The 25,217-nt window shown below is 36.6% G+C and overlaps 1 protein-coding gene across 2 annotated transcripts in view; it reads left to right on the top strand.

Moving 5' to 3' along the window:
* The first annotated feature begins 2,443 nt into the window (after positions 1-2,443).
* The window catches only part of LOC141453443 (transducin beta-like protein 2), a 59,274-nt gene continuing 36,500 nt past the window's right edge, over positions 2,444-25,217 (top strand). Inside the window, exons 1-2 of one of the 2 annotated variants that reach the window (XM_074126706.1) lie at positions 2,444-2,479; positions 18,805-19,049. In XM_074126706.1, the coding sequence (XP_073982807.1) occupies positions 19,010-19,049 (40 nt within the window). In that variant the 5' untranslated portion in view covers positions 2,444-2,479; positions 18,805-19,009. Of the gene's footprint in view, positions 2,480-18,804; positions 19,050-25,217 lie in introns of those variants that run through there. The other variant, XM_074126704.1, reaches the window with a different exon arrangement.

Raw genomic sequence — 25,217 nt, 5'->3', positions numbered from 1 at the left:
TTTGCGGGTCTAGCCTATAACCGCCTAACATACTTTACTATAAATACCTCATATTAACACATTAAATAGAATGCAAGGCCTAGACTAGTACCGCAATACATCTTAGCTTTGCGGGTCTAGCCTATAACCGCCTAACATACTTTACTATAAATACCTCATATTAACACATTAAATAGAATGCAAGGCCTAGACTAGTACCGCAATACATCTTAGCTTTGCGGGTCTAGCCTATAACCGCCTAACATACTTTACTATAAATACCTCATATTAACACATTAAATAGAATGCAAGGCCTAGACTAGTACCGCAATACATCTTAGCTTTGCGGGTCTAGCCTATAACCGCCTAACATACTTTACTATAAATACCTCATATTAACACATTAAATAGAATGCAAGGCCTAGACTAGTACCGCAATACATCTTAGCTTTGCGGGTCTAGCCTATAACCGCCTAACATACTTTACTATAAATACCTCATATTAACACATTAAATAGAATGCAAGGCCTAGACTAGTACCGCAATACATCTTAGCTTTGCGGGTCTAGCCTATAACCGCCTAACATACTTTACTATAAATACCTCATATTAACACATTAAATAGAATGCAAGGCCTAGACTAGTACCGCAATACATCTTAGCTTTGCGGGTCTAGCCTATAACCGCCTAACATACTTTACTATAAATACCTCATATTAACACATTAAATAGAATGCAAGGACTAGACTAGTACCGCAATACATCTTAGCTTTGCGGGTCTAGCCTATAACCGCCTAACATACTTTACTATAAATACCTCATATTAACCATTAAATAGAATGCAAGGCCTAGACTAGTACCACAATACACCTTAGCTTTGCGGGTCTAGCCTATAACCCCCTAACATACTTTACTACAAATTCCTCATATTAACACATTAAATAAAATGCAAGGCCTAGACTAGTACCGCAATACACCTTAGCTTTGCGGGTCTAGCGTATAACCGCTCGGGCAATCGTGGCCTCTACTGCTAAATATGTTTTATAGTAATTTTGATGCAACATAACTCACGAAATATACGTACATTACATTTTAAAAAAACATCTTTCCATTTTTAAGTATTTTCGGTTTGAAAGATCGCGACACTTCCGCTTATGGTAGTAAGAGAAAACAAAAACAGTCTAAAACAGTCAGCAGTACGTTTTATTCTGACTATTAACATAGCAAAGGACCATTTTTTGAAATATCCTATTTAATGAATTTATGCAAGGTTATTCCTTCCTTATTCAGAGATCACTCCATTTTTTGAAAGAGTGAGAGAAGGAGAGAGTTTTAAAACAAAAGGAAAATAACCTGACAAGATTTTTTGACTCCTTCTATGTTAGGTTTCAATAGATGGCTAATTATTTTAGCTTTTAGTATTCCTCGGCTATTCAGATTTTTTTTGGACAAAGTAATTTTGTTTGAGTGATCCTTTAGTAAAAGTAATTTAAGAAATCTTAGGACCAAATATGTAGCACTGTAATTAGTTAAATTCTGGAATATTAAACAATATAAATGAATTTTAACTTTTCTATTACAACACGTAATTTGAAATGAAAATTGTATTAGAACGACTCCCCCCCCCCCCAAAAAAAAGACGCGAGTAGTTGTGGGTTAGATCCGCAATACATCGGCGGGAGTTTTATGCAGAGAAAACGGGATACATGGGGATATACTGGGGCTATGGCCAACCAGTACATCGATATCTCCATATTCCGCGTAAAACTATTAATATTAGGTGGGATTTAACCAGTACCTTGAAGTGAAACTAGCCACTTCTTCAGGGATCTTCGCGTCCCTGCGGTTATCTCAGCCAAACAACATGAACTACACCATCAAACATTTACACAATGTAAACATATAGTAGGTTTTCATGTGGAACTATTTTAAGGTCGCAATGGGTTCTGGTTTACAGCCCACTCTTGGCACAATCTAAATCTAGCCAGTACTGTAGTTTCTAATCTACATCAAGTAACAGAGAGTGACCAATTGTGCTTAAACCCAATTAAGATCTTATTAAAAAACCCTTATATGGCAAGCCGACTAAGAAAAGGCTCAATTTAATTCAATTTCCGGTTCTATTACCAACAAAACTCGTAACTACTCAACCATTGGCTGACTGGGCATTCACAATTTAAGCTTAAAAAAAAAAAACATGCGTTTAATTGCGCTTAAAAGATTAATTCCTATTAAAACAAGAATGTGAATTAATTTCCTCAAAGAAGTTGATTTCGAATGAGTCACAAAGTATGATTGCACATTCCTCGTATACAATCACTCTCCCCACCATTGGCCGGTTCGTTAGAATCAATGAGTTGAGGAGAGAAAGAGATTTCAGTCTCCCGCGCAAGCATGTTTCACATTCCAATTTTATTATTTTTCGCGCTAAATTGGTTCCATTACAAATGAAAAAAGATTACGTAAAGTGGGAATATTTACAGAATGGGTGATGACAAGAGTGAGTGTATAAAAAGTTTTATTAATTTAAATTATTTAGTTTTTTAATATATCGATTATCTAAAATTGATAGCTGATGTATCAAACAAAAAACATGGTACTCGAATTATCATCGATAATGTTAGATAATAGATAACCAATTTAAAATCACAAGAAAACCACTTCAATTACGTCTGACTGCGTATCTTTATAGTACTCTGTAAAGAACGATTTAAAAAAAACAAACAAATCTTTAGCATCGATAAGGAAAAGTTTATGTAGTTTCCTGTAAAATACTTTATATTATCTGTGGAGGTGGGACACTAGGGTGGTTCCTGTTTGCGATATGGATTCTAGATTAACCTGAGTGCTATCAAGATGAAAAGTTAAAAAAGATCACCTTGATCACGGTGCGTTGGTAAGAAAGGTCCATTTGTTGTGACGATGCCTAAGATGCTGCGATATCTAGGACTGACTGGGGAGTTATTGGATCTTCAGGAGTCGCGTGGTTTGGGCCAATATCTCTCTGACCGATTTGGTAGGACTGCTGTGAACTATAAGATGTCTAAATTAAACAGGAAGATAGCAAAAAATAAAAACAAATTAAGTACTGGAGTCTTATGATTAATTTTAGAAGATAAGCACACATCTGAACTTGACATTCAAGGCCATTAACGTGAACAAACTATCCAGGTGAACTTCTTCCTCAACTTTGTGCAACCCAGTGCCAACCAAATCTCATTGCCATCTTGGCCAGCCTACAGCTTCAAGAAGACCTGAATCCAAGACTATATCAAGATCTTTGAAGAATTAAGAAGCCATTACGAGCGGCACTACTTATATTTTGAGCCTTGGCAACACTGAGTGTTGTCAAGTGCTATCTGACGTTTCCACTTGAAAGTTTGACATTTTTGGCCATAACCTTCTTCAGAACGTTTTGTTATTTGAGCGCGATTTGTGTTGTCAACAGTCACTTGAAAATTGTGTCTCAGCGAAAAAATGGAATTAACTCTTTAGAATTTTCGTGCAATGATTTATTACGACTTTCGTCGTGGATTATCAAGGCAGGAGTGCATCGATCAACTTACTTATTTAGCCGTGAAAAAGGTTTGTTCTCGTTGTATCCCACATAATCTGACAAAATCTCAAAAAGATGCTCGTGTCGATTGGTGCAAACAAATGCTTAAGAAATACAATGGCGGTGCTTCAAAAGACGTGTATAAGATTGTAACAGGTGACGATTCATGGATATATGCGTATGAGCCGGAAACTAAACAGCAGTCGACTGTATGGGTGTTTCAAGATGAACCAAATCCAACAAAAGTTGTTCGCGCTCGAAGCACTTCGAAACAAATGGTCGCCTGTTTTTTCGGAAAAACTGGTCATGTGGCAACAGTGCCTTTAGAGGAACGTAGAACGGTCAATTCTGAATGGTACACAACCATTTGTTTGCCGGAAGTCTTCGATGAAATAAGGAAAACAAACAAGCGCCGTCGGATCATTCTTCATCAAGACAATGCCAGCTGTCACACATCTCTTTTAACAACCGACTATTTGAGCACTCAAAAAATCGAATTAATGGGTCATCCGCCGTACATTCCTGATTTGGCACCAAATGACTTCTCTTTGTTTTCCGAACGTAAAGAATAAATTAACGTGGACAACGATTTTCGTCGGCAGAAGAAGCCGTTGATGCATTCAAAAAACCATGTTTTTTGGAGGTGTCTCAAGCGGAATGGAAAAAAATGTTTTGACAAGTGGGTTCGAACGCATGCAGAAGTGTATAGATCATAAAGGAGAATATTTTGAAAAACAATAAAGTCATTTTCAATGACAAATTACTGGTTTTTTTTATTATTAAGCTCAAAATATAAATAGTGCCTCTCGTAACACTAACATGACCAAAGTAACTGACGACTTCTTCCTCACTTAGTGCCAACCACATCTCATTACCACCTTCAAGAGCTTCAAGAAGACTGAAACCAAGACTGTACCAAGACCTATGAAGAACTGAACCTCTACTTTTAAGTACACAATCACTGTGTGTAAATCTCTTATTGGGCTAGCCCAATAATTAATTTCTAAATATATGAAGATAAGCAAAGGCGGGAGGTAAAAAAAGAGTGTACGGAATTCAGCAGATTTCCGGGAGAGTAAAGGATTACAGATATACAGGCTCAGTGATCAAGGACACCTTTAAGGAAATTACTAGCAAAAGAAAATTCTCCGTACTGAGGAAAACCTACAAGAAAACTCTATGAACTTTCTGTGTAACAGAGAAAAACTTATTGACAACAGTATTTTTTTATTGATCTGTCGCAAAATTCTTCAGAGGTGTTTACAAAATCTTATTTGTAAGCAATCAATTGATTAGTAACATTTCTAAGATTTATTATTTGTCTATATAAAACGAGTAAAGCTCCCGTCATATTGCATCATTTATTTCGGGGTTAGGGGGGGCGACGGAATTTATACTTGGTACAAAAAAAATTTTTCGTAACAGTTCTAAATTCTTTGACAACAAACACACCCCCAATACTTGCTTACACTATCTTGAAATTAAGCCCGTTTATAGAGTAGATTTGGATTATACTAAACACATGCATGCTTGTGATGCCTAGTTTACCTTCGGACAGGACACGCCCCCTACTAAAAAATCTAAGCCGGTTCACCTACATTTTAGCATAAAAAAAGGGGGCATTATAATCTATATTAATATTCTCGCATCTCTTTTTTTTGGTATTCGATCCTGGTATAGCTCAAACCACATTCTCAACCACATTGGTGACAATGACGTCATTGCCAAAGTAGGCTAGTTTTTTTTTTTCAACTATTTCCGCCGGCCACATTTTATTTATTATATTGACTGCAACTTCAATTGTTCTTCTTATTTTTTTTTTTAATTTAAATAAATTTGAATTAACTTTAAGAACGGCTAAGGGTCTTATCTAAAATCAATTTTAAATGCTGTTTTTTTCCCCCACCGTTACTCAGTGGAATGAAATTTCTTAATTGGCTCCATTACTTGTTTAATCAAGCACTACTTACGTCATCAATTTAATTATGAAATCATTGATTTTCTATTGATATTTATTTAAATAAAAAAAAAAATCTCATATTTATTACTATAAAACCTTTTAAATGAAATGACGTCTTAATGATGGCATCTCATGATGATGCCTTTAAAATCTCTTCAAGACAAAGATATCGAGCTAATAACGTGTTTAAATAAGAAATGAGCTATACCAGGGATGAGCAACACGCGGCCCGCCAAGCATTTCTAAAATTGATTTTATTTTATCGATTTTCTCCCATCAATATATTGTTATAAAATTAATTATAATAAAATGGTAGTACATACTAAACCGAAATATTTTTTTATGGCGAGTTACTACTTGTCGACGACGTTTTTAAACATGCAATACGAACGCGCCGCGTCTGCGTGATTTTTTTGTGACGAGATGCACACTTGTCGGTGACTTGTTCAAACATGCAATACGGACGTTTCGTAAATTATTAATAAGAGTTAATCTATGTGCGGCCGCCAAAAAAAAATTAAATTTAAATTGGCCCATTGATTAAAAAGGTTGCTCACCCCTGAGCTAGATTCATTTTTTTGATAAAGGTCCCTGATAAGTCCCCTACTTCGTCACGTGGCTTAGCCATCAGCGAACAGGATGTGAGAAACCGTTTCCATCTTTTCCTGACATAATCTTTACAGAAGTTCCGGAATAAATAATAGCACCGTCAGAAAATGTTTTCTGGGGTAACTATTATTGGTTCTTCTTCTTTCCTGGCTCTACAACCCAGTGATGTGGGTCTTGGCCTCCTCAACATGTTTCCGCCAATCGTCTCTATCTCTAGCGGCCGCCATCCAGTTACGCAATCCGAGGATATTCCTCGCGTCCTGGGCAACTCCATCAGTCCAACGCAATTTAGGTCTACCTACCCTCCGTCTCCTATCCGGGGTCCCGTGCAGCAGTTTGGAGGGAGTCTCATCGGCACTCAGCCTCGCCAAATGGCCTGCCCATCTCAGCCGGTTTAATTTAATCCAGGCTACTACTGGGGGTTCCTTCATTAGATCATATAACTCCCTATTCTTCCTACGTCGCCAGGTCGTGCCTTCACGTACTGGGCCGTAGATTTTGCGCAGTAGCTTTCTCTCGAACACCTGCAAACGGTGTTCGTCTGTCTTTGAGATGGTCCAGGTTTTCTGAGGCGTATGCCAAGACAGGCCGAATGAGGGTCTTGTACAGTCTAAGTTTGGTGTCTCTTGTCAGCAATTTACTTTTAAGGTTCTTATTTAGGCCGTAATAGCATCTGTTAGCCGACAGCAACCTCCTCCCTATTTCTTGGGAGACGTCATTATCGGCTGTCACAAGAGATCCCAGGTAGACAAACTCAGCTACATTTTCAAATGCGTAGTCCCGTATGCGGAGTGGTTCTTTTTGTGTTGGGTCGGTGGAGAGGAATTTTGTTTTTTCCTCATTAACCTCCAAACCCAATCTCCTGCCGTTGGCTTCAATTCTCAGGAAAGCATCCTTTACAGCATCGACTGTTCTACCCACAACATCTATGTCATCTGCGTAGGCTAAGAGCTGCACAGATTATGGAAAATGGTTCCCTTGGTTTGGATTTCCGACTCTCTGATCACCCTTTCGAGAGCCAGGTTAAAAAGCAAGCAGGCTAATGCATCGCCTTGCCTTAATCCGTTTCTCGATTGGAATTGAGAGGAGATGTTCGACTGTATCCGCACGACGCAATGAACATTCTACATACTCATCGCAACAAGGCGTACCAACTTAATCGGTATATTCATTTCACTCATAGCCTTATACAACTCGCACCTATTTACACTGTCGTAAGCGGCTTTAAAATCTATGAATAGGTGGTATTTGCTAAGCTGGTATTCTCTTCCCTTTTCCAGGATCATCCTCAAGTTGAATATCTGGTCAATGGTCGATTTACCCTTTCTGAAGCCGCACTGGTATCGACCTAATATTCCCTCAACATAAGGAAGCAATCTCTGGAAGAGAATGTTCGATAAGATTTTATAGGCTGCCGGGAGTAGCGATATGCCACTATAATTGCCGCAATCTAGCTGATCCCCTTTTTTGTGAATAGGGCAAATTATAGTCTCACACCATTCCTTTGGTAACCTCTCATTCATCCATTGTATTCATCTATTATTGGTTAACCATAAAAAATATTCGTATGTTATAGTGAATATGCTATAATCTTTGGAATCAATTATCTTTTCAGCATAAATTACAAATTTCAAGAAAAGTTAATTACGTAAGTTAGGTTTAAGTGGTAGTCGTGCGAGTATTAACATTAGATTACCCCCAACACGGAAGCTCAACACGTATATTACAAACCGGAAACAAAATTTCGCAAATTTGACAAGCTAACAAAGTTAAATTTTACACACACTTAAATTTTGTAATAATTCAAAAATAATTCTTACAACTAGAGTATTAACTCAGATAGATTTATCTATCTATTTTATTTTCTGTCCATGAAACTGTATTTCTAGTATTTACCTCCCAACTGTACCACAGCGCGTTTTTCACTGTAATGGTAACTAAAAACATTACAGATCTCCGTTACCATCATTATCAGACCGTTACTAAAAGACAGAGGATCCGGAACAGAGTCATCGTCCTTATCACTGGAACAGTTCTAGAGCTAAAAGGATCTACAGGAAGAGGGAAGGGATTTTTTTCCCCCAGCTTTATTTTGCATAATAATCTGTAAAATAATAATTAGGCTTGAAAATTATTTCATTTTTTCAAAAAATTTTCCATTTTCAAAAAAAATTAGTGCAATAAGTGTAGGTATGTAAGGTTAAAAGGAAAATGGTGATATTATTTTGAGGAAATCTGTAAAAAGTGGAAAAATCCTATCAATAAATTAGGGCCACACATTTTCCAACCAGTTTCCAAATTTGGATTCTTGAAAATCTAGAATCTCAGTGGATTCCCAGCGATGGTGTGACAACTTACTACCCAAGGCTCCCAAAATTTACTTGGACTATTATATGGTAGTGCGTTATTAGTTGTTCATCTCTCCGTAATCATTGCTTTCTAGGACTAGCTGATTTCAGATGCCCTTTATTAACCCGGCACTGAATGAATGTGAGTTTGAATGTGTGTAAATAGCGTACATCATTGTAATTTAGGATTAGGAATTAGGGGTGCGAGGAATATCGAGTACTCCACCCCAACTCGTTAATTTAGTTGTGTTAGAATATGGCTGAGGTTAGAATGAAGGTATTTAGATTGGGATGCAAGTATATTTGGTATGAGTTTAAGATGATATGAATGTATTTAATCGTATGAATGCATGATTGACAGAAAGTTTGCTAGTGAGTATTTGGCATAAACATGGAGATATAAATTATGGAAAACTAATAAAGGTGCTGTGGCTCGGTTATGTTGGATATTTAGCAATGGATTATCCAAATTTTATGGAATAATAAGTGGCTATGGCTTAACAGCTAATGCCAAAAAAAAAGAAGCCCTCTAACGCCCGGAATTGCTTCGCAAAGAACTCTTTTGAGTATGCGGAGCTGAATTTTAAAAAGAGCAGCGCCCCGGAATTTTTTCGGTTATAGTTCCCAGAAAAGATCGACTGTCTCAGTTCTGTCCCAGATGGTGGATGGCCAGTGCTTATCTCTGTTTGGCTTCTGTTGTTTTTTTGGTGCTTTCAGGAATGCAGGAAGTAATTATCAAAAAAAATCAATTTTAGAACCATTTCAGAAGTGAGCTTAAAACTTCGCTCCTCCCTAAGAGCGTTGCTTTAGTAAATTTCCCTGTGGAAAAGGGCTGAAAATGAAAATGAAATGATCGCAATTAGATCCGTTTTCGAGCACTTTAATACCGCAATTACTAAGAAAACTTAAAAACGGCATTTTGCACGATCTTATTATATCCACTTTAGATGCGTTAGAGAAAGAATAAAATTAGGAACTAAACTGCGTCATATCCGTTCACTGTATTGCACACAGTCTCACGACATGTAAGAGCAGGAAATTTCGTTGAGAAGGCTTGCCACCACCATATTTACAGATAAGAAAGATCATAGAATTCTCCGCCAACTAAACTGCGATTCTATCTGAGAACTGAGAGTGTTCAGGGGGAACCATACTGTCTGCGTTTATTACTTAGAATGTAGCGTCATTTTGTGTATTGTTGCCATCTTTAATACTGAGACGACAACAGCTGCATATTGCCGGATGTTACAACTCCATTCACTAACACGTTGGCGCAATACGTATATGCACGCTGACTCACTCACAGACGGAAGATAAATAATGACAATGCTACCATCTTTTTTGTCATGAATCATCTCGTTTTAAAAATATTTTATTTATTTATTTATTTTAGGATAAAAATATAATTCTACCACTTGTATAAGTTTTCCTCAAAGAGATTTTATTGACGTGTCAATTTAAAAAAAAAGAAAATGAGCTATTTGGGGGATTTCCCAATCTACTCAGTGATTTTTATTGTTTATTTATTCAATACTCGTAAAATGTTTTACGTTACCGGTGGCGGAAAACCAATAAGTAAAACTATAGTAGTAAAAATAGTAAATTTTCTTGGGGAATCTCAAAGTAAAAGTAGTTTATTTAAGAATCTAAATTGGAAAGGTACCATTAGACTAAGAAATTATTTAGAGAGGATCTCCCAAAAGAAGGTAGGACCAATGCCTGTCCAGACTTGTACAGGAAGTGGTCTCCTGTCTGATTTCCCGAAGGAGAAATGGTTTTTCCAATTGTTCAGTGATCTTGTATGGCCTTGTGTGTATCCTAAGCCCGAACAACTTTTAATATTGACACATCATCGCACACAATAAACCCTATGGGCCTACCTACAGAGATAGTTTGGGTTTAGCGTACCCAGAGGACAAACCTAGCTTAGCCTATGAGATGCAGATCGTGAAGAAGTATAGACGCAACAGAGTTGTCTGGGTCGTCATTGGAGCTTTTGAGGCAGAGTCGCTTGATTGGAGTAAATAAACTCTAAAGAAGAAAGAGAACCTTCCAGTAATTTATTGGTTGCTATCCTCAGCATATCCTGGGGATCGTTGGGAGGGGAGGTCTGTGGTACCAGAGAATGTTTTATTCCCAATTTTGTCGAATCCCCCGGTACAATCTGAGGTTTCTCTAAAGAAACTGGGTGCCAGATGTTGGAGAGTAATGTATCAAACTTAGAATCCTAACTGGCTTCTTCATAATATCCAGGGATAATGTCCCAACAGGCACTAGTAAGTGTGAAGGCGCACAATAATAGTAAGTTCGTTCGGTGATAAATTTTAATCGTTTCCGACCGCATAGGAATCGCTAGTTTGCGAAATGAAACCTTTGGCGTCCAGAGGGCATAGCTCGCAAAAATGAGAGCTGCAACAATACTAAGTCTCGGAAAAGAAGGGGTTTCTCTTGCTAGAACTACCAGAGGACAATAAAGCTCTTTAGGTAGCAATATATGGGGAACAGAATCTGCCCGCCTGTTCTTAACAAATCTATTTGGCGATCGTTAAGTGTGCTACACGAAGAGAGAGGACTTAAAGAGGCAAGTAGCTTCTCACAAAGGAAAATGAATTACTGGAGAAGAATTAGAGAAGTCGCCCGTCTTGAAAATGAACTCAACAATGAGATCAGAACAGGTATTGATGTTCACTGCAACAGTTTACCTGATTGAAACCCAGGAATCTAAATCGATATGGCTCCCTTGAAATACTGAATGGATACTATATCGCGTAAACCTATCGAAGAATATCTGCCAACCTGAAAAAAGGGTTGTCGGAAAATTTGGATAAAGATCACTAAGAAGTTGTGGAAGGAAAAAAAAGCCTCCTAGATAGGACCGGGAAAGCTTGTCTGGGAAGGATCTCAGTAAAAGCTACGTCAATGTGAAAACCAGGCAAAAGAAAAGTTACAAATAAGATAAAAATTATTATTCACTTAATTAATTTCCTTGAAAAATCCCAGCCAAGAATTGAAAATGTCATGGCAAAAGTTCTGGTGTCATGATTTCACAACAAATGCAAACTGCATTCAGAGCAATAATGGATTGGATTTCATCAAGGTTTCTTTATAATTCAATATTTAATCTGAAATAAATATTGATTGAGAAATAAATTTTTTAATAAAATTTATCATAATTAGGTTCTATAGTTAAGGGATTGTGATCTAAGTGATCTCCATTTGGAGGAGATCCGAGGTTCAAATCCAGACACTGATCCATATATTTACTCTACTTACGAGCTTCTTACAGCTCACTGTCCGGAAATGGCCACATACGAGAGAACACACTCCAGAGACTGGCAGTTCTCACTGTAAAAAAAAAAACTCCGGGCGCCAATGGTCGTAGATGGACTTAAATTTAAAAAAAATTCATAAATTGCGATCAATAAATCAAAACAAAATTCACTAAAATTGGTTATTTTTATTGTTTTAACCAATGAAATCAATAACCTGAGTTTCATATGCAACAATGGGCTTGGCGTGCCTAAAAATAAAGTAACTTCCGCTAATCGATTTATTGATTGATTGAATTTGTCTAGAATGTAATTAGTCCAATCAATGAATACAATGAGAGTGACCTTTTATAGCCAAATTAGACCAATTAGCTAGTATTGTTCACTTCCTGCTATGTCTAGAAACAGGAACTAAAAGCGATCTTGATAAATGGTCCTTTTTCGATTTTTCGCTAAAAAATACATTTATTGCGGGTCCCTTGATTTAGAAAATGTAAGAAAATTGTGTCTGTGTGGGGTCCTCTCCTCTTTGCGTAGATTGCAATGAGGAGGAGGATTTCAAATATATAATAATGATATGTCCACGTTATGTAGTAGAAAGGAAACGAATGTTTGACGACTTATACAGGTATTTAGATGCACCATTTCGCTACGAAGACATAATATTCTCCACCAACATATATGTACTTAATTCTGTAGCAGAGCTAGCAATGAAATATGAATGTATTTAAAAGTTATAGCCGATTGGAATGAATGGAAGAAAATGATTAGAGAAGGATTATGGTGATTTTAATTTCGGTTAAGCTATAAGGATGGCAGGAATATATAGTACTGATCCATCCATTAGTTGTAAGTTTGTATGTAAATAGTTGTATATAGCTGAGGGATGAATGAGTGAAGCGAATGTATTTATATGTAAGAATGGAGAGTGAGTGATATTCTAGTGATAAGCACCTAGACGATGCTGGCTGTATGGCGGAAGCCAATGCCAAAAAAAAGGCAAGAAAAAAAAATTGTGTCTGTGTGTTCTTATAAATTATCACAAAACAAAAAAAATTGAAAAGCTGAAACTTAATATTGAGCTTCACTGAAGGCTCTTACTTCCTTCAGAACTACCTCTTCCCTGGGTTGGGAATGTAAGAAGGTCCTGGAACAACTGGCTTGGCTCAATAAAGTTCGGCTGGAATGTTGGGTCATGTGGGGATTAAAGGGGGAATGAGACAGGTGATCAACTGGCCAGGAATGGAGCTACGTAGTATTGGAACCTGTCCTGGGGATCACGAAGGGTGCGGTCAGTTGGTGACTGGATCTGGAGAGAGCTTGAATAGAACTGGGTGATGTGTCCTGGGGTCAAAAAGCAGCGAGAGTATTTTTGTCTTGGCTGTGTAAACAAAGAACCGAAGACAGTCTGTGCTTGGGGCCGAAATTACAGCCCTATTCACAGGAGGCATTGTAGGTTCAGGAAGCAGTTCTGTTCAAGGTGGGGGGGCTTATTAGCTCGGAACCGCTGTGTAGACTGTATCAGGAAGAGGAGGAGACGGCCTCTCATCTGTTGTTCGATTGTGTTGCAATCGAGAGACAGCGCTATGAAACCTTTGGATCTTTGAGATCAAAGGATATAGAAGCGCAAAAAGAACCAGTAGGGAAAGTTCTCAACCTAGGGGAGGTTTCGTCTACTAGACACAAAGGGGGAGGTAAAATAACCCTCTTGGTGCTGCGGTGCCTTGGGGCAAAGGGCAAAGACCAGAATCTCATCACAGGAAATATCTTATTAGTGAAGAGATGTAAACTAGTTCCACTCTCAAAAAGCACTTACTTCCTCAAAATTCTGTTAATGACACTTTTTGCCTCTACTCTATTCTTTCAACTATTCTCTCTTTTTAAATAATCTTCATTCTTGATCCTAGATTAAAATCCAAATGCTTACGTGAAAAATTTAAAAAAATACATCTTTAGTAAACCACGATACTTCATAGAGTAATACAAAGGTCAAGTTAAGTAATTGAAATAGTAGCTGATATTGCGGGATGACATTTTAAAAAATTAAATAATCTCTCAGCGTTTGTATGTATGTTCATACATTACGCAGCTACATAATTAGATATTTATCATCTTGGTAGAATATTAATACTGAATTACTAGCCAATCAAGTTTACTACATTGCTGTCTTAGCTTTCATCAATCAATTGCGTCATGTTCATCAAGCGCCTAGAGCTTGATTAATATAATTAAATAATTGTAGCTAGCCTAGAAAACTGATGATATTTAATAAAACTTTAAAAAAACTTGGAGTGTATTACTCACACGACTTTTTATAACTACAATTTTAACTAACTTATAACTTGTATATTCTAACTCATGTATTTCTTAAGGTCCTAATTCGAAAATACGTTAAATTCGTAATAATTTTATCCAAATTGTAAAAACTTTCCTTTATACCCGAATTAAACTTTTAAGGTGCCTCCATTATTCGCTAGAATGCCCTCTAATGAATTTTCCAAGGCGAATTATGCCAGAAAAATGAAAAATAAATTCAACAAAATGGAAACTACCCTTTTCCCTCAATTTCGGACATAAGATTTTTCTTTTTCTAGAAGCTTCTTACAGCTCACTGTACTGTGTAATGGTTTGTAACGAGAGAACACTGGGGGGAAAAAATATGGCTGGGCGCCAATGACCTAAGATAAAGACGTGTCTTAAATTGGACAACTTACGATGAGGCATTTTTTGCGTGGTGGTATTTGTTCCATCAGGTATAATTCTTGGCCAAACCAAGTTCGGCCATTCAACTGGCGAGAAACCATCTGCTAATAAATCAAGGTCTTACAATTACTAACAAAAAGGAAGAAAATATATCTGTGCATTTATAAATTCTTCTAGCCAACTTCGTGAAGAGTCAACGGTCTCAATGTCACTAAAATTCTTGTCCAAGGACAGACATATCTCTCTCTCTCTTTCTCTTTCTCTTCAGAACAATATTTCTATGGAGCAGATGAAAGGGGAGTGGGAGAGAATTTGGAAATCACTTTTAAGACCATTTCATTCTCGGGAAATCTTATAGTTTTTCATCGTATTTTACTTTTTCTGTTTTTTTTTTTTATTTTTCTAAGGATTTTCCTCGCCAAGCACCTCTTTGTCTCCAAAAAAAACCCTATCCTCGGCATCACTCTCCGTCAAACTATGGCCTGTCATGCCCACATATCGATTACAGATCTCCAAGCTTTAATTGTCAGTAAGATCTTCTTAGCTCCTCCAGAATACCATGTATCCTTTATTCATTTCTCCAAACCTCATGCTCTTGATCTAGGTCACAGCAATGGGATCCAAAGGTGTCCTTTTAAGGGGGAACCACTTACGGATCATGCAGTTATTCTATTTTAGGTCCTCTATGGAACAACTTCCTCCAGATCATGAAAAAGAGGGGGGGTTCCACTAATTGGTTTTGTATGAATGTTTGTGTGTTTTGGGTTCCGGCTGATTTCTGCGGAGAGTTTGATATTTCAAGTTTTACAATTTGTTATTTATCTTAAGACCCAATCATAAGATTTTTGATTTTTTTTTTTTAAATCCGCGAACACGAAATGCCCAATGGTTTTCTTACAATTGGGTACCTATTAAATAGCTTTATCTCAAAATGAATTTTATTATTTGATAAAAGTTACTGCAACGATTATGGATTTCAAGTTATGTATTTTGAACCCAGAAAAGGTGAAAATAAATAAATAATGATAATAAAAAAGGGATCATTCTAAGGTCAGCTGGTGGAACCTGTTGAACTTCGTAATCAGATCGCCAGAATGACTGAATCAATCTTGTAGAACAAGCCTCTTTACAAATACATACATTTTTTTTTTTTTATCTACGTATTTATTTTTTACGCAATTCACTAGTTCCGCTGAGTCATACATTTGAAATGGCAATAATTTCGTAATGTAAGAAAATTGTTATAATAATAATCTGTAAAGGAATAAAAAAGTTACAATTTGAATTTCTTATCACGTAACGCGTGCTAAATTTAAGCAACAAACTTAATCTCGGGTCAACACTCTCTAATGACTTGCAATTACTAAATAATTCTCAAGGTTCTAACTTACAAACTTGGGATTTTTACTTAATAGATTCATTTCAATCAATCAAATAGCATTATTCTGGGGAAATATGAAATTGCTGCTCCAATCAGAACCAATTCTTTCGACTACTTTAATCTAAACAAAAGCAGACGGATTTACAAAAACTTATAATTTACAAAATTAAACTCAATTTTTTTTTTTTTTTTTTTAATATTCTAATTAAATATGAATATATTAGGTTTCGTGTCCGTAAATTGTTAAACTTAGGATGGAAGATTTGCGAGGAATCGGTCAAATAAAAAACAACAACTCTTCTTTTTTGCCAACATTTCGACAAATATATTGTCTTCTTCAACCAACCCGCATAGCCACGCCCCGAAGAGGGTCGTTTGAAAAGCCCGTGCAAAGTCAGAGAGATAGCACCACTGGCGCGTATCGTGGTTATGTTTAGTTAGTAGCATCTCTTGGAAGAACACACACCAAGTTTCAGCCAGATCGGTCTATTTCTTTGTGTTTGGCATTCGTTTGAATCGAGGAAGTCGAGTGATTTTCAAAAAATGGACGAAAAAGAATTTCGTGTGTTGATTAAACACTACTTTATGAAAGGCAAAACGCCTGAGGAGACTAAAGAGAAGCTTGATAAACATTATGGTGACTCTGCACCTTCGATTAGAACAGTTTATAAGTGGTTTCAAAATTTTCGGAGTGGCCATATGGGCACAAGTGACGCTGAACGTTCTGGACGCCCTGTTGAGGTTACTACTCCAGAAATCATTTATAAAATCCATGATATGGTGATGGATGACAGAAGAGTGAAGGTGCGTGAGATTGCTAGTGCTGTGGGCATCTCGAATGAACGGGTACATAATATTTTGCATCAACATTTGGACATGACAAAGCTATCCGCAAGATGGGTGCCGCGATTGCTCACGCTTGACCAAAAACGAAATCGTGTGAAGTGTTGCAAGTACGGTTTGCAGCTGTTCCAGAAGAATCCGCAGGACTTTAAGCGTCGTTTCGTCACTGTGGATGAAACATGGATGAATCACTAAACACCTGAGACCAAAGAACAATCTAAACAATGGGTTACCAAGGGGGAATCTGCGCCAAAAAAAGGCGAAGACCGTTCCTTCGGCCGGAAAGATTATGGCGACTGTCTTTTGGGATTCGCAAGGAATAATCCTCATCGACTATCTGGAAAAGGGTAAAACTATTACAGGTGCATATTATTCATCGTTATTGGACCGTTTGAAAACCGAGCTGCAAGAAAAACGCCCACGATTGGCCCACAAAAAAGTCCTTTTCCATCACGACAACGCACCAGCTCACACCTCAGCAGTTGTGGTCACAAAATTAATGGAAATAGGGTTCCAACTCCCCCTATTCTCCAGACTTGGCTCCCTCGGACTACTATTTCTTCCCCAATATGAAGAAATGGCTGGCGGGAAAAAGATTTTATTGAAACGAGGAGGTGATTGCAGAAACGAATGGCTATTATTCAGACTTGGACAAATCCTATTATTCGGAAGGGATCAACAAACTAGAGCAGCGTTGGACGAAGTGTATAAGCCTAAAAGGAGACTATGTTGAAAAATAAAAAAGGTTTACCCCAAAAAATTAAGTAGTTTTTATTTTTGCACGGACTTTTCAAACGACCCTCGTATTTGTCGAAACGTTGGCAAAAAAAAGACGAGTTGTTTTATTTGACAGATTCCTCGCAAATCTGCCATCCTAAGATTCTAATTAAATGCTAATGACATTTATTTATACGAAGAATAAAGAAAATTTCACGTTTCATTTTCTGTAAAAATCATGGTAACCAAGAAAACTATAATATTATTGGAAGGACCCGCCATTTTTCATCTACTTCAGATTTTTGGAAACTTATTTAATTTTTTGTTAAAATTGAAAACCAAAAAAAATGGTCCTACTTACAGAAGAGAAGCGTAATTAATAACAACACTTACTTAAAATGACTTTTTCCAATTTTTCAAATAAACATTTTCTATCTAATTGTGCGCAAATAAATCACAATAAAATTTAAAGAAAAAGGGATTTTGAACGCCAAAACCTTCTGGTGTTACCCACAATTCTGGGGGAGATTTGAGGTAGTAATTACTATTTAAGCAATATTAGAATAGAATAGAAAACAGATTTATTATTCTGGACCAATTGTCCCCTAAGAATAAAAACTGGTGCAATTAGAGGCCTTAATAGTTTGGCCTGTGATTAAACAGAAAATAAATAAATAAATAAGTATTTACAAAAAGTGAAAATAAAAATAACAGCAGAAATTAAGGAAATAAATTAAAACAATTAGAATTTCGGAGGAAGCTGGATAGAAAGGAGATAACTGAGATGGATAGGGTAGGAGCATGGCGGACAGATGATGGCAAGGAGTTCCAGAGAGAGGTAGCACGTATTAGGAAGGACTTGTCAAAGGATGAGGTACGCTGTGGGGGAATATAGAGATCGGATGAGCGAGATCTGGTATTACGGGAATCTATCGAGAATTTAAACTTAAGGAGTTGAAAAATACTACTATTACTGTTAATAACATTATTATTACTAATAATTACTAGAATACTTTTTTTTTGCGCCTCAAAAACTGTGGTTCAATGGCAGCACCACAAATGTTATGATGAAGGTCATTAAAATTCCTGGTTTGTACCTTGAAAATTGAAGTAAGAAATAGACGTATGGGTGTTCTCATTTTTTTCTCTTTTTTTTTTTAATACCAATTTTCTATTGGCGGTTGGACTCGGAAAACTTCAAAAATATATATTTCCGGTAGAAAGTCAGTACAGAATAAATTGGACACGATTACGATTTTTTTCCCGCTCACAGTAAGAGAAAAAGTGGATTTTTTTGTAATCTCTTAAACGACATTATTTTGCAAACGATTTCTTTGTTCCATTTCTTTGTTCTATTTTAATAAGTTTTTATCTCTTGTATTTTTTGAGAACAACAACGTTTTTTTAACGATAGATTTTAATCACCCATTTGTTTGCAGGTGATCCAGTTAAAGCACGCTATCTCGTCCTAATTCTGAAACAGCTGTCTTGTATTAGTGATGAAATAGTACATAATATAAAAGACTGTTTGATGAGTAATACGTTTTGGCGATATGTTTTATTGTAATTAGTAATCCACTAATGTTTTATATATATATAGAAGCACAATATGAAAATAACAGTAGTTGAAAACAAAACAATTATATGGTGATGACGACATCTACAACTTCAGCACGTAAAGAAGGTACGTTGAAAATAACCACTAGTTTTTGCATTTATCGACTTAAGTAAAAACAGGAAATACTATTATCGTATTCAAATTTTCGTCATTTATATCAATTTTGAGTGCCCTTCCGCCCCCTCAGCAAAAAAAAAAATTACATAATATAACCGTCCATTTTAATATTACATTAGTGGTAGATCTGTACGTGCTACTGAATTAGCACGTTAAAGACTTGCCTAAGGTATTGATACTTTTCTGAGGGCTCTATATTTATGAATTTTCTTTCTTTATTTTCTTTAACCTTAGAATTAGTCACAAGAATTTCCTACGGCCGGAAAATCGGTCTTTACATGGTTTCGAGTGAGCAATTAATTTTCTTTTTTAAATAAAAGTTCAATAAATCTATTATCCACAAAAAAAATCGGTCAATTTTTTTCCCATTGAATGCGCGCGCTTGAGGGAAATCCTGAATTGGCAGAACTTTGCAAACATATGAGTAGGGAATCCCTTGTTTCTGATGTTGTTAAATTGCTGATGTTGCAATGGTGATGTTAAATTTTGTGGAATTAAGATTTTTTTTTTACAAAATGGCTTTTATAAGCACCAAAACACTACTCTTTTATTTTTGGAGATAGATTTTGGTTTGGGATGTCTATATTTGGGCTGATATGAGGCGCGATGGCTTTTGGATGGTCCTTTGGGCATCATGGCGGTTTTACTGAGAGTTAACTCTTCTGATACTTGGCTCGGATCTTTTTTTTTTTTGGCATGGACAGGTAAATTACGGGTCCTTTTCAAAACCTATCCACTAGCTGATCAAAAGAAAATGGCACACCTCTAAGTTGTCCAGCTGTTAATAACTAATAGCAGGTCTTGGACGTGGACTAGACGGAGTGCCTTTGATGGGTTAATCAGAGTGTGTGGGTCCACTAGAGTAACTATCTCTTAAACCCTATAAAATTGCACTGTAATCACTTGGATCTACATCATTCTGACGCTTGCAAATCCAGAGGTGACAATACGCAGAAATGACAAGTCATTGCGGGGAACAACAGTAAAGATAAGGAAAACATGATAAGGAGATAATGGAGTTCAGGAAATAAGTTTTGGTTTCGCTCCAGATATTTAGTCAAACTTTTCTAAGTCTTCAAGTTTGTGCGTGCATATAATGCGGGAATTTCTCATTGTTGACTATATTGATTCTAGAATATCGATAAGAATTATTAACTATATCGACACATAGTTTGTTGTGCCATTAAGGTTAGTGTCTCTGTTTGTGGTATCTCTCCCTAACAAACTAATAACAGGTCTCGGTAAATGCTGTTTTAATATATAGCTAATGGACTTTGTGAAGAAGTGAGTTGTGTTTGTGTCGCTCAAACAAAATATAAATTATATTTATCCAAACTAGTCTACATAACAGCTCTCCTCATCGATTATTTAATCGAATAAGGAAAAATAAATAATAAATAAGTAGTAAAGAAACTTTTTTGCAAGCCGGTTTTTATAACAACTTTTTTTAAAAGAATTTCGGCACTTTTGAGATATTTACAAGTTGCTGAATTTGCATACCATATAGTTGGGTGTTACTATTAGAGAATTTTTCTGTAAATTATACGACTTTCACTTCCTGAGAACTTTATTTTTGGATTCTGATTTTTAATTTAGATTTTTACCGGAAGTAAATATTGTTTCGTTCGAGCATAAGATGTGGGTCCGGAACAGCTACTTCTTCTTCTTCAGAAATCGTTATATTTCCTCCTAACCATTCATTCAGATTGAGAATGGCAACCTTTAAACAGTGTAACTACGGCAGAAATGTGATGTATGGGACGAGCGAACCTGAAGGGATGGATATACGAGGTGTGGCTATTAAATAACGTGAGACTATTGCTATAAAACATTTTATTTTAAATGTATACATATTTAGTTATTATCACCTTCGATATACACCCCTCCCCTATCCCTACAACGCTCTATGCGAATTTACCATTGTTCGAAACAGTGCTGGAAGTCTTTTACTGTGAGCTCCTGCATGACGCGTGCCGCTTTTTCTTTCACAGCTACAACGGACTGAAATCGTATTTTTTTTTTTTTTTTTTTTTTGGCGCATCAACAGCTGAGGTTATTAGCGCCCGGAGCTTTTCCAGTGCACTGCCGGCCTCCGGACAGTGTTCTCTCGTTACAGACAACCACCATCACCATCCGGACAGTGAGCTGTAAGAAGCTCCTAGGAAGAGAAAATCTAAGGGCTAGCTGCTGGATTCGAACCCGGGACCTCCGTGTGGGAGTCCAGTATGCTAACCTCATAGCTAATCCCTTCCCTTCTGAAATCGTATTCTTTTTAATGCAGATTTGACATTGGGGGAACAGATAAAAGTCACATGGAGCCAGGTTAGGCGAATAAGGCGGTTGGCCTAAAACTGGGATTTTGTACTTGACAGACAATGCAGTGTGAGCCGGCGCGTTGTCTTGATGGGTCGTTTTTTCCTTACTCTTTCACAGAGTTGAGCAAGCACCTCACGATAGTAATGTTGATTAATTATAATCGATATTTTGCATCCGTTGTGGACGTGGAAGGGCGACACGGGTGATCATCATCTCCGACGTCTTCTCGGCCATCTTGGAAACGCTTGAACCACTCCAAAATCTCACGCACGTGATAAACATGCATCGCCATAAACTTCTTTTAATAAGATAAGTTTCAGTAGCGGTTTTACCAAGCTTTGGTGTGAAATTTCACGACAATTCGTTGCTCTACTACATGTGTAGTATCATGTTTTACGGCAAAACGAAACTAACAGCTCTTACACTAACGACGGTTCCTGGTCAGACAGATTTCTCTACAAACACGTGAGACGCTGCAATCGAAAGAGAAGGCTTTACCACTGCAGAGCCGTCGGTCGTCAGGATTTGGCACATGAATAGTTCTTCTGTAGCAGCATCAGTCTCGTTATTTAATAGCCACACCTCGTAGCCAGGTAGGACTCAGAACAATAGAAGCTGTCCAAGCAGCAGAGTATTTAAGAACGCCAGACCATCGCTTGGGACACTCAATCGCATTCAGGGCATTGCATTCACTCACTGAGGATTCATTCTTACACTCTCTTCACGACCTTACTCTACTCGTCATTCAGTTTAGCCAATTCTTTTAGAAGAGTTGGAGACCAGATAGGCTCAGAACAGTAGAAGCTGCCCAAAGCAATCAGAGTATTTAAGAACGCCAGACCACCGCTTGGGACACTCAATCGCATTCAGGGCATTGCATTCACTCCCTGAGGATTCATTCTTACACTCTCTTCACGACCTTACTCTACTCGTCATTCTTTTAGGCCAATTCTTTTAGCAATAGTTAATATTTAGTTTACCCCCAGTTAGTTATTGGAAATTTCGCTGTTCCTAAGTTAGTGTAAATGCTAGCCATTAAACTCTTACGTCATTTTATCTTCTATTCTATTTAACCCTTCAGCCTCCCTAATCAAATCTAAATATCCTCTCGTGCCTTTAAATAATTAACTACTTTTACAATCTCCTTTTCGTGGCAGTACTCATGGAAATCAACCTCATCCACATCTAACAATTCACAAACGTTTTTTAGGGACTTTTTAAGTCATCGAAACTGTTTCGGGAATTTAAATTAGACCGGAAGTTAAATATGTTGGTAAAACTGATCGCTTATGTGTAAAAAAAAATATATTCTTAACAAACAAACGCTGTTTTTTTTTAAATTTTATTTTGAACGTTGATAAAAGCAAAGTAGCTTAAAAATTCTCGTAAATTTAAAATTTTTCATTCAAAATATTTATGTTTTAATAACGTGAAAAAAAAAATAATTCACCAAAATAAAAGTAGTTTAATTGCTGAACGACCGAACAAATTTACTGTAGTCATAAAAGTGATAAGATAAAGAGTTTATTTACATTTTGGTTAAATATCTTCAAGTTTCTTACTTCAGTATATTATTACAAAAAGTATTCTATTGGATCACGTAGTACTACTTTTCATCTATTTCAACGTTACGCTTTTTCGTGCAGTTTTTGATGATCAACCCTTATACAACTGTCCTACCGGACAGTTTTAATATAACCACTAAATGTTCAATGAAGTAAAATGATCAGCTGGAGGGAACGTGATGTCATAGCACCCACAAAAATCGATATTCCCTGAGAAAAAGTTTCGATCTAAAATGACAAGAGACCTAACCTATATTATTTACCTAGTTCCAATAAAACCCATTGTAGCCTAGCCGGCTGAAAAAGGTCGCAACTTCCGTTGAATTTCTTTTATGCGAGAAACATGGTTAGACCTTTCACATCACAAAAATTACATCGATTTTTGAATCGAACTCGAAGTTCACTTATGTGGACAGCTTAATTTCACCCCTCCATTTCAAAATAAGCTTCAAATTAAAGTAAAAATTTTCAGGTTACTTAGTTGCTTCATACAAATTATTATTCTTCTTGTTATTATAGAAGGAATAAGTATTTAAATTAAACCGAAATAGCACTTTAGAGGAAGCATACGCGTTTTCCATGTGATCAATAAAATTAGATTCAGAAAAATTGGCACTCAGTAGTTAGTTGATTGTCTCTAAAAATCGAATTGTTCGGTTACCAATGTTGGAATCGATTCAAAATTGTCGCAAGCCAATAATAATGGACTAGCTACACATCTTCAGGGCTGTAGGAACCTCTACGGGCATCCCAGCCTAACTATACAACACACTGGTACACTGACAATCCTTATCACTTGCGACAATATCATACGATAAGTAGAGGATTGTTTATAAGTATAACTGTAAAACTATTCGTGTTAAGGCAAACTCTTAACTTATCTTCCATACGAAATCACTCACATTGTGTACTTACGTTGTTACGTGAACATGCTTACGTTCAATGAACAAAAAAAACTAACGCTTAAGGGAGCCACCAAATGTAGCTTCCGGATTTAGTTTTACAGCCACTCTTTCTTCAATCTATTGCCTCCAACTTTTTCTCTACAGCTGTTTGCCTCCGCAACAGCTGTTTAAATAAAAAAATTAAAAAGAATAATTGTAAATAAAATTATCCACATTCTTAACTACAATCGCCAGCTATCATTGGCTACTAACTCATCCATTTGTGATTGGTATTGTTTTTAAAAAAATGTTAAACTGTTCTTATTGTTTATTTACATTTTAATGTTCCACTTTTTTAAAAAAAATATCGTTTTCATCGGCCTTTTTACGTGTTTATTTTGCCGCTGTGTTGTCACAAAAGCGCAATTCACTTTTTATTGTGGTCTGACAGATTAAGAGCTGTTTAATCGTCGTGTTTGTATAATGCAAATTTAAAGCTTTGTCGTTACTGTAATTGACCTAAAGCATCTTCTTTTTCGTTTTTAATTTTATGCAAAAAAAAATTACAAATTAATGTTTCCTTCATTGTTCACCTGAAATCACCAATGATTATCGATTACATCAATTTATGTGTAAGGAGTATCGAATTAATTTAGTGCACATCGAAGTTATAGCATTGCAACAATACATTTTTGTGTTTTAACCCTCTCCGTGACCTTTTTTACCTCATTGTCATCGCAGCCCTTTATGGACCTGAACCTTCCTCAGTTACTCCTCTCCATTTCTGTCCTTTCTCACTCCGCAACACCCAATCATCCTGTCTCTTTGCAATTGGGAGGTCTTCTTTTGTTTCCATCTTCACAGACAGCCTCTCCAGGTAACCCTGGCTGTTCAGCCTCACCACCTTTACCAATAAAGTTGCCATAATCTCTGGATTAAGTATTTCGCTATACCACATATCTTCTCATCCCAGATTTCAGCAGATTTACGTCTCTTCTAGATAGTGCCCATAATGGTCAAGTTTCTCTAACAAAAGTAGCCACCATTTTAGAAGAATAATTTAAATCTTGCTGTTATCCTAGATTTAATGTCCATTTTGTTTTCGTTTTCTCTTAATGTTAACAGCACCAACGTACTTGGATTCTTCAAGGAACTTCCACGAGGCCAATAAAGGTGTACAGATTTTGTTTTGTAAACTTCTTTTGTGCCAAACATATTTATTGGTTCATAAAAGAACGAAATATTTAAGCATTTCTTTGTAATACCAACTGTTTTGAAAGTGCTTAAAGGTTAACTTGATGTTCGCTGACCCCCCCTGCTTTGTTCGCCAATCTTTCTTCGGACCTCTGATT

The sequence above is a fragment of the Rhodnius prolixus genome, unplaced genomic scaffold, assembly GCF_049639745.1.
Source record: "Rhodnius prolixus isolate KJV_2025 unplaced genomic scaffold, Rpr scaffold_3, whole genome shotgun sequence".
In the NCBI taxonomy this organism is placed as follows: domain Eukaryota; kingdom Metazoa; phylum Arthropoda; class Insecta; order Hemiptera; family Reduviidae; genus Rhodnius; species Rhodnius prolixus.
The sequence above is the reverse complement of the archived record's forward strand: the minus strand, read 5'-3'. Positions and strand labels throughout refer to the sequence as shown.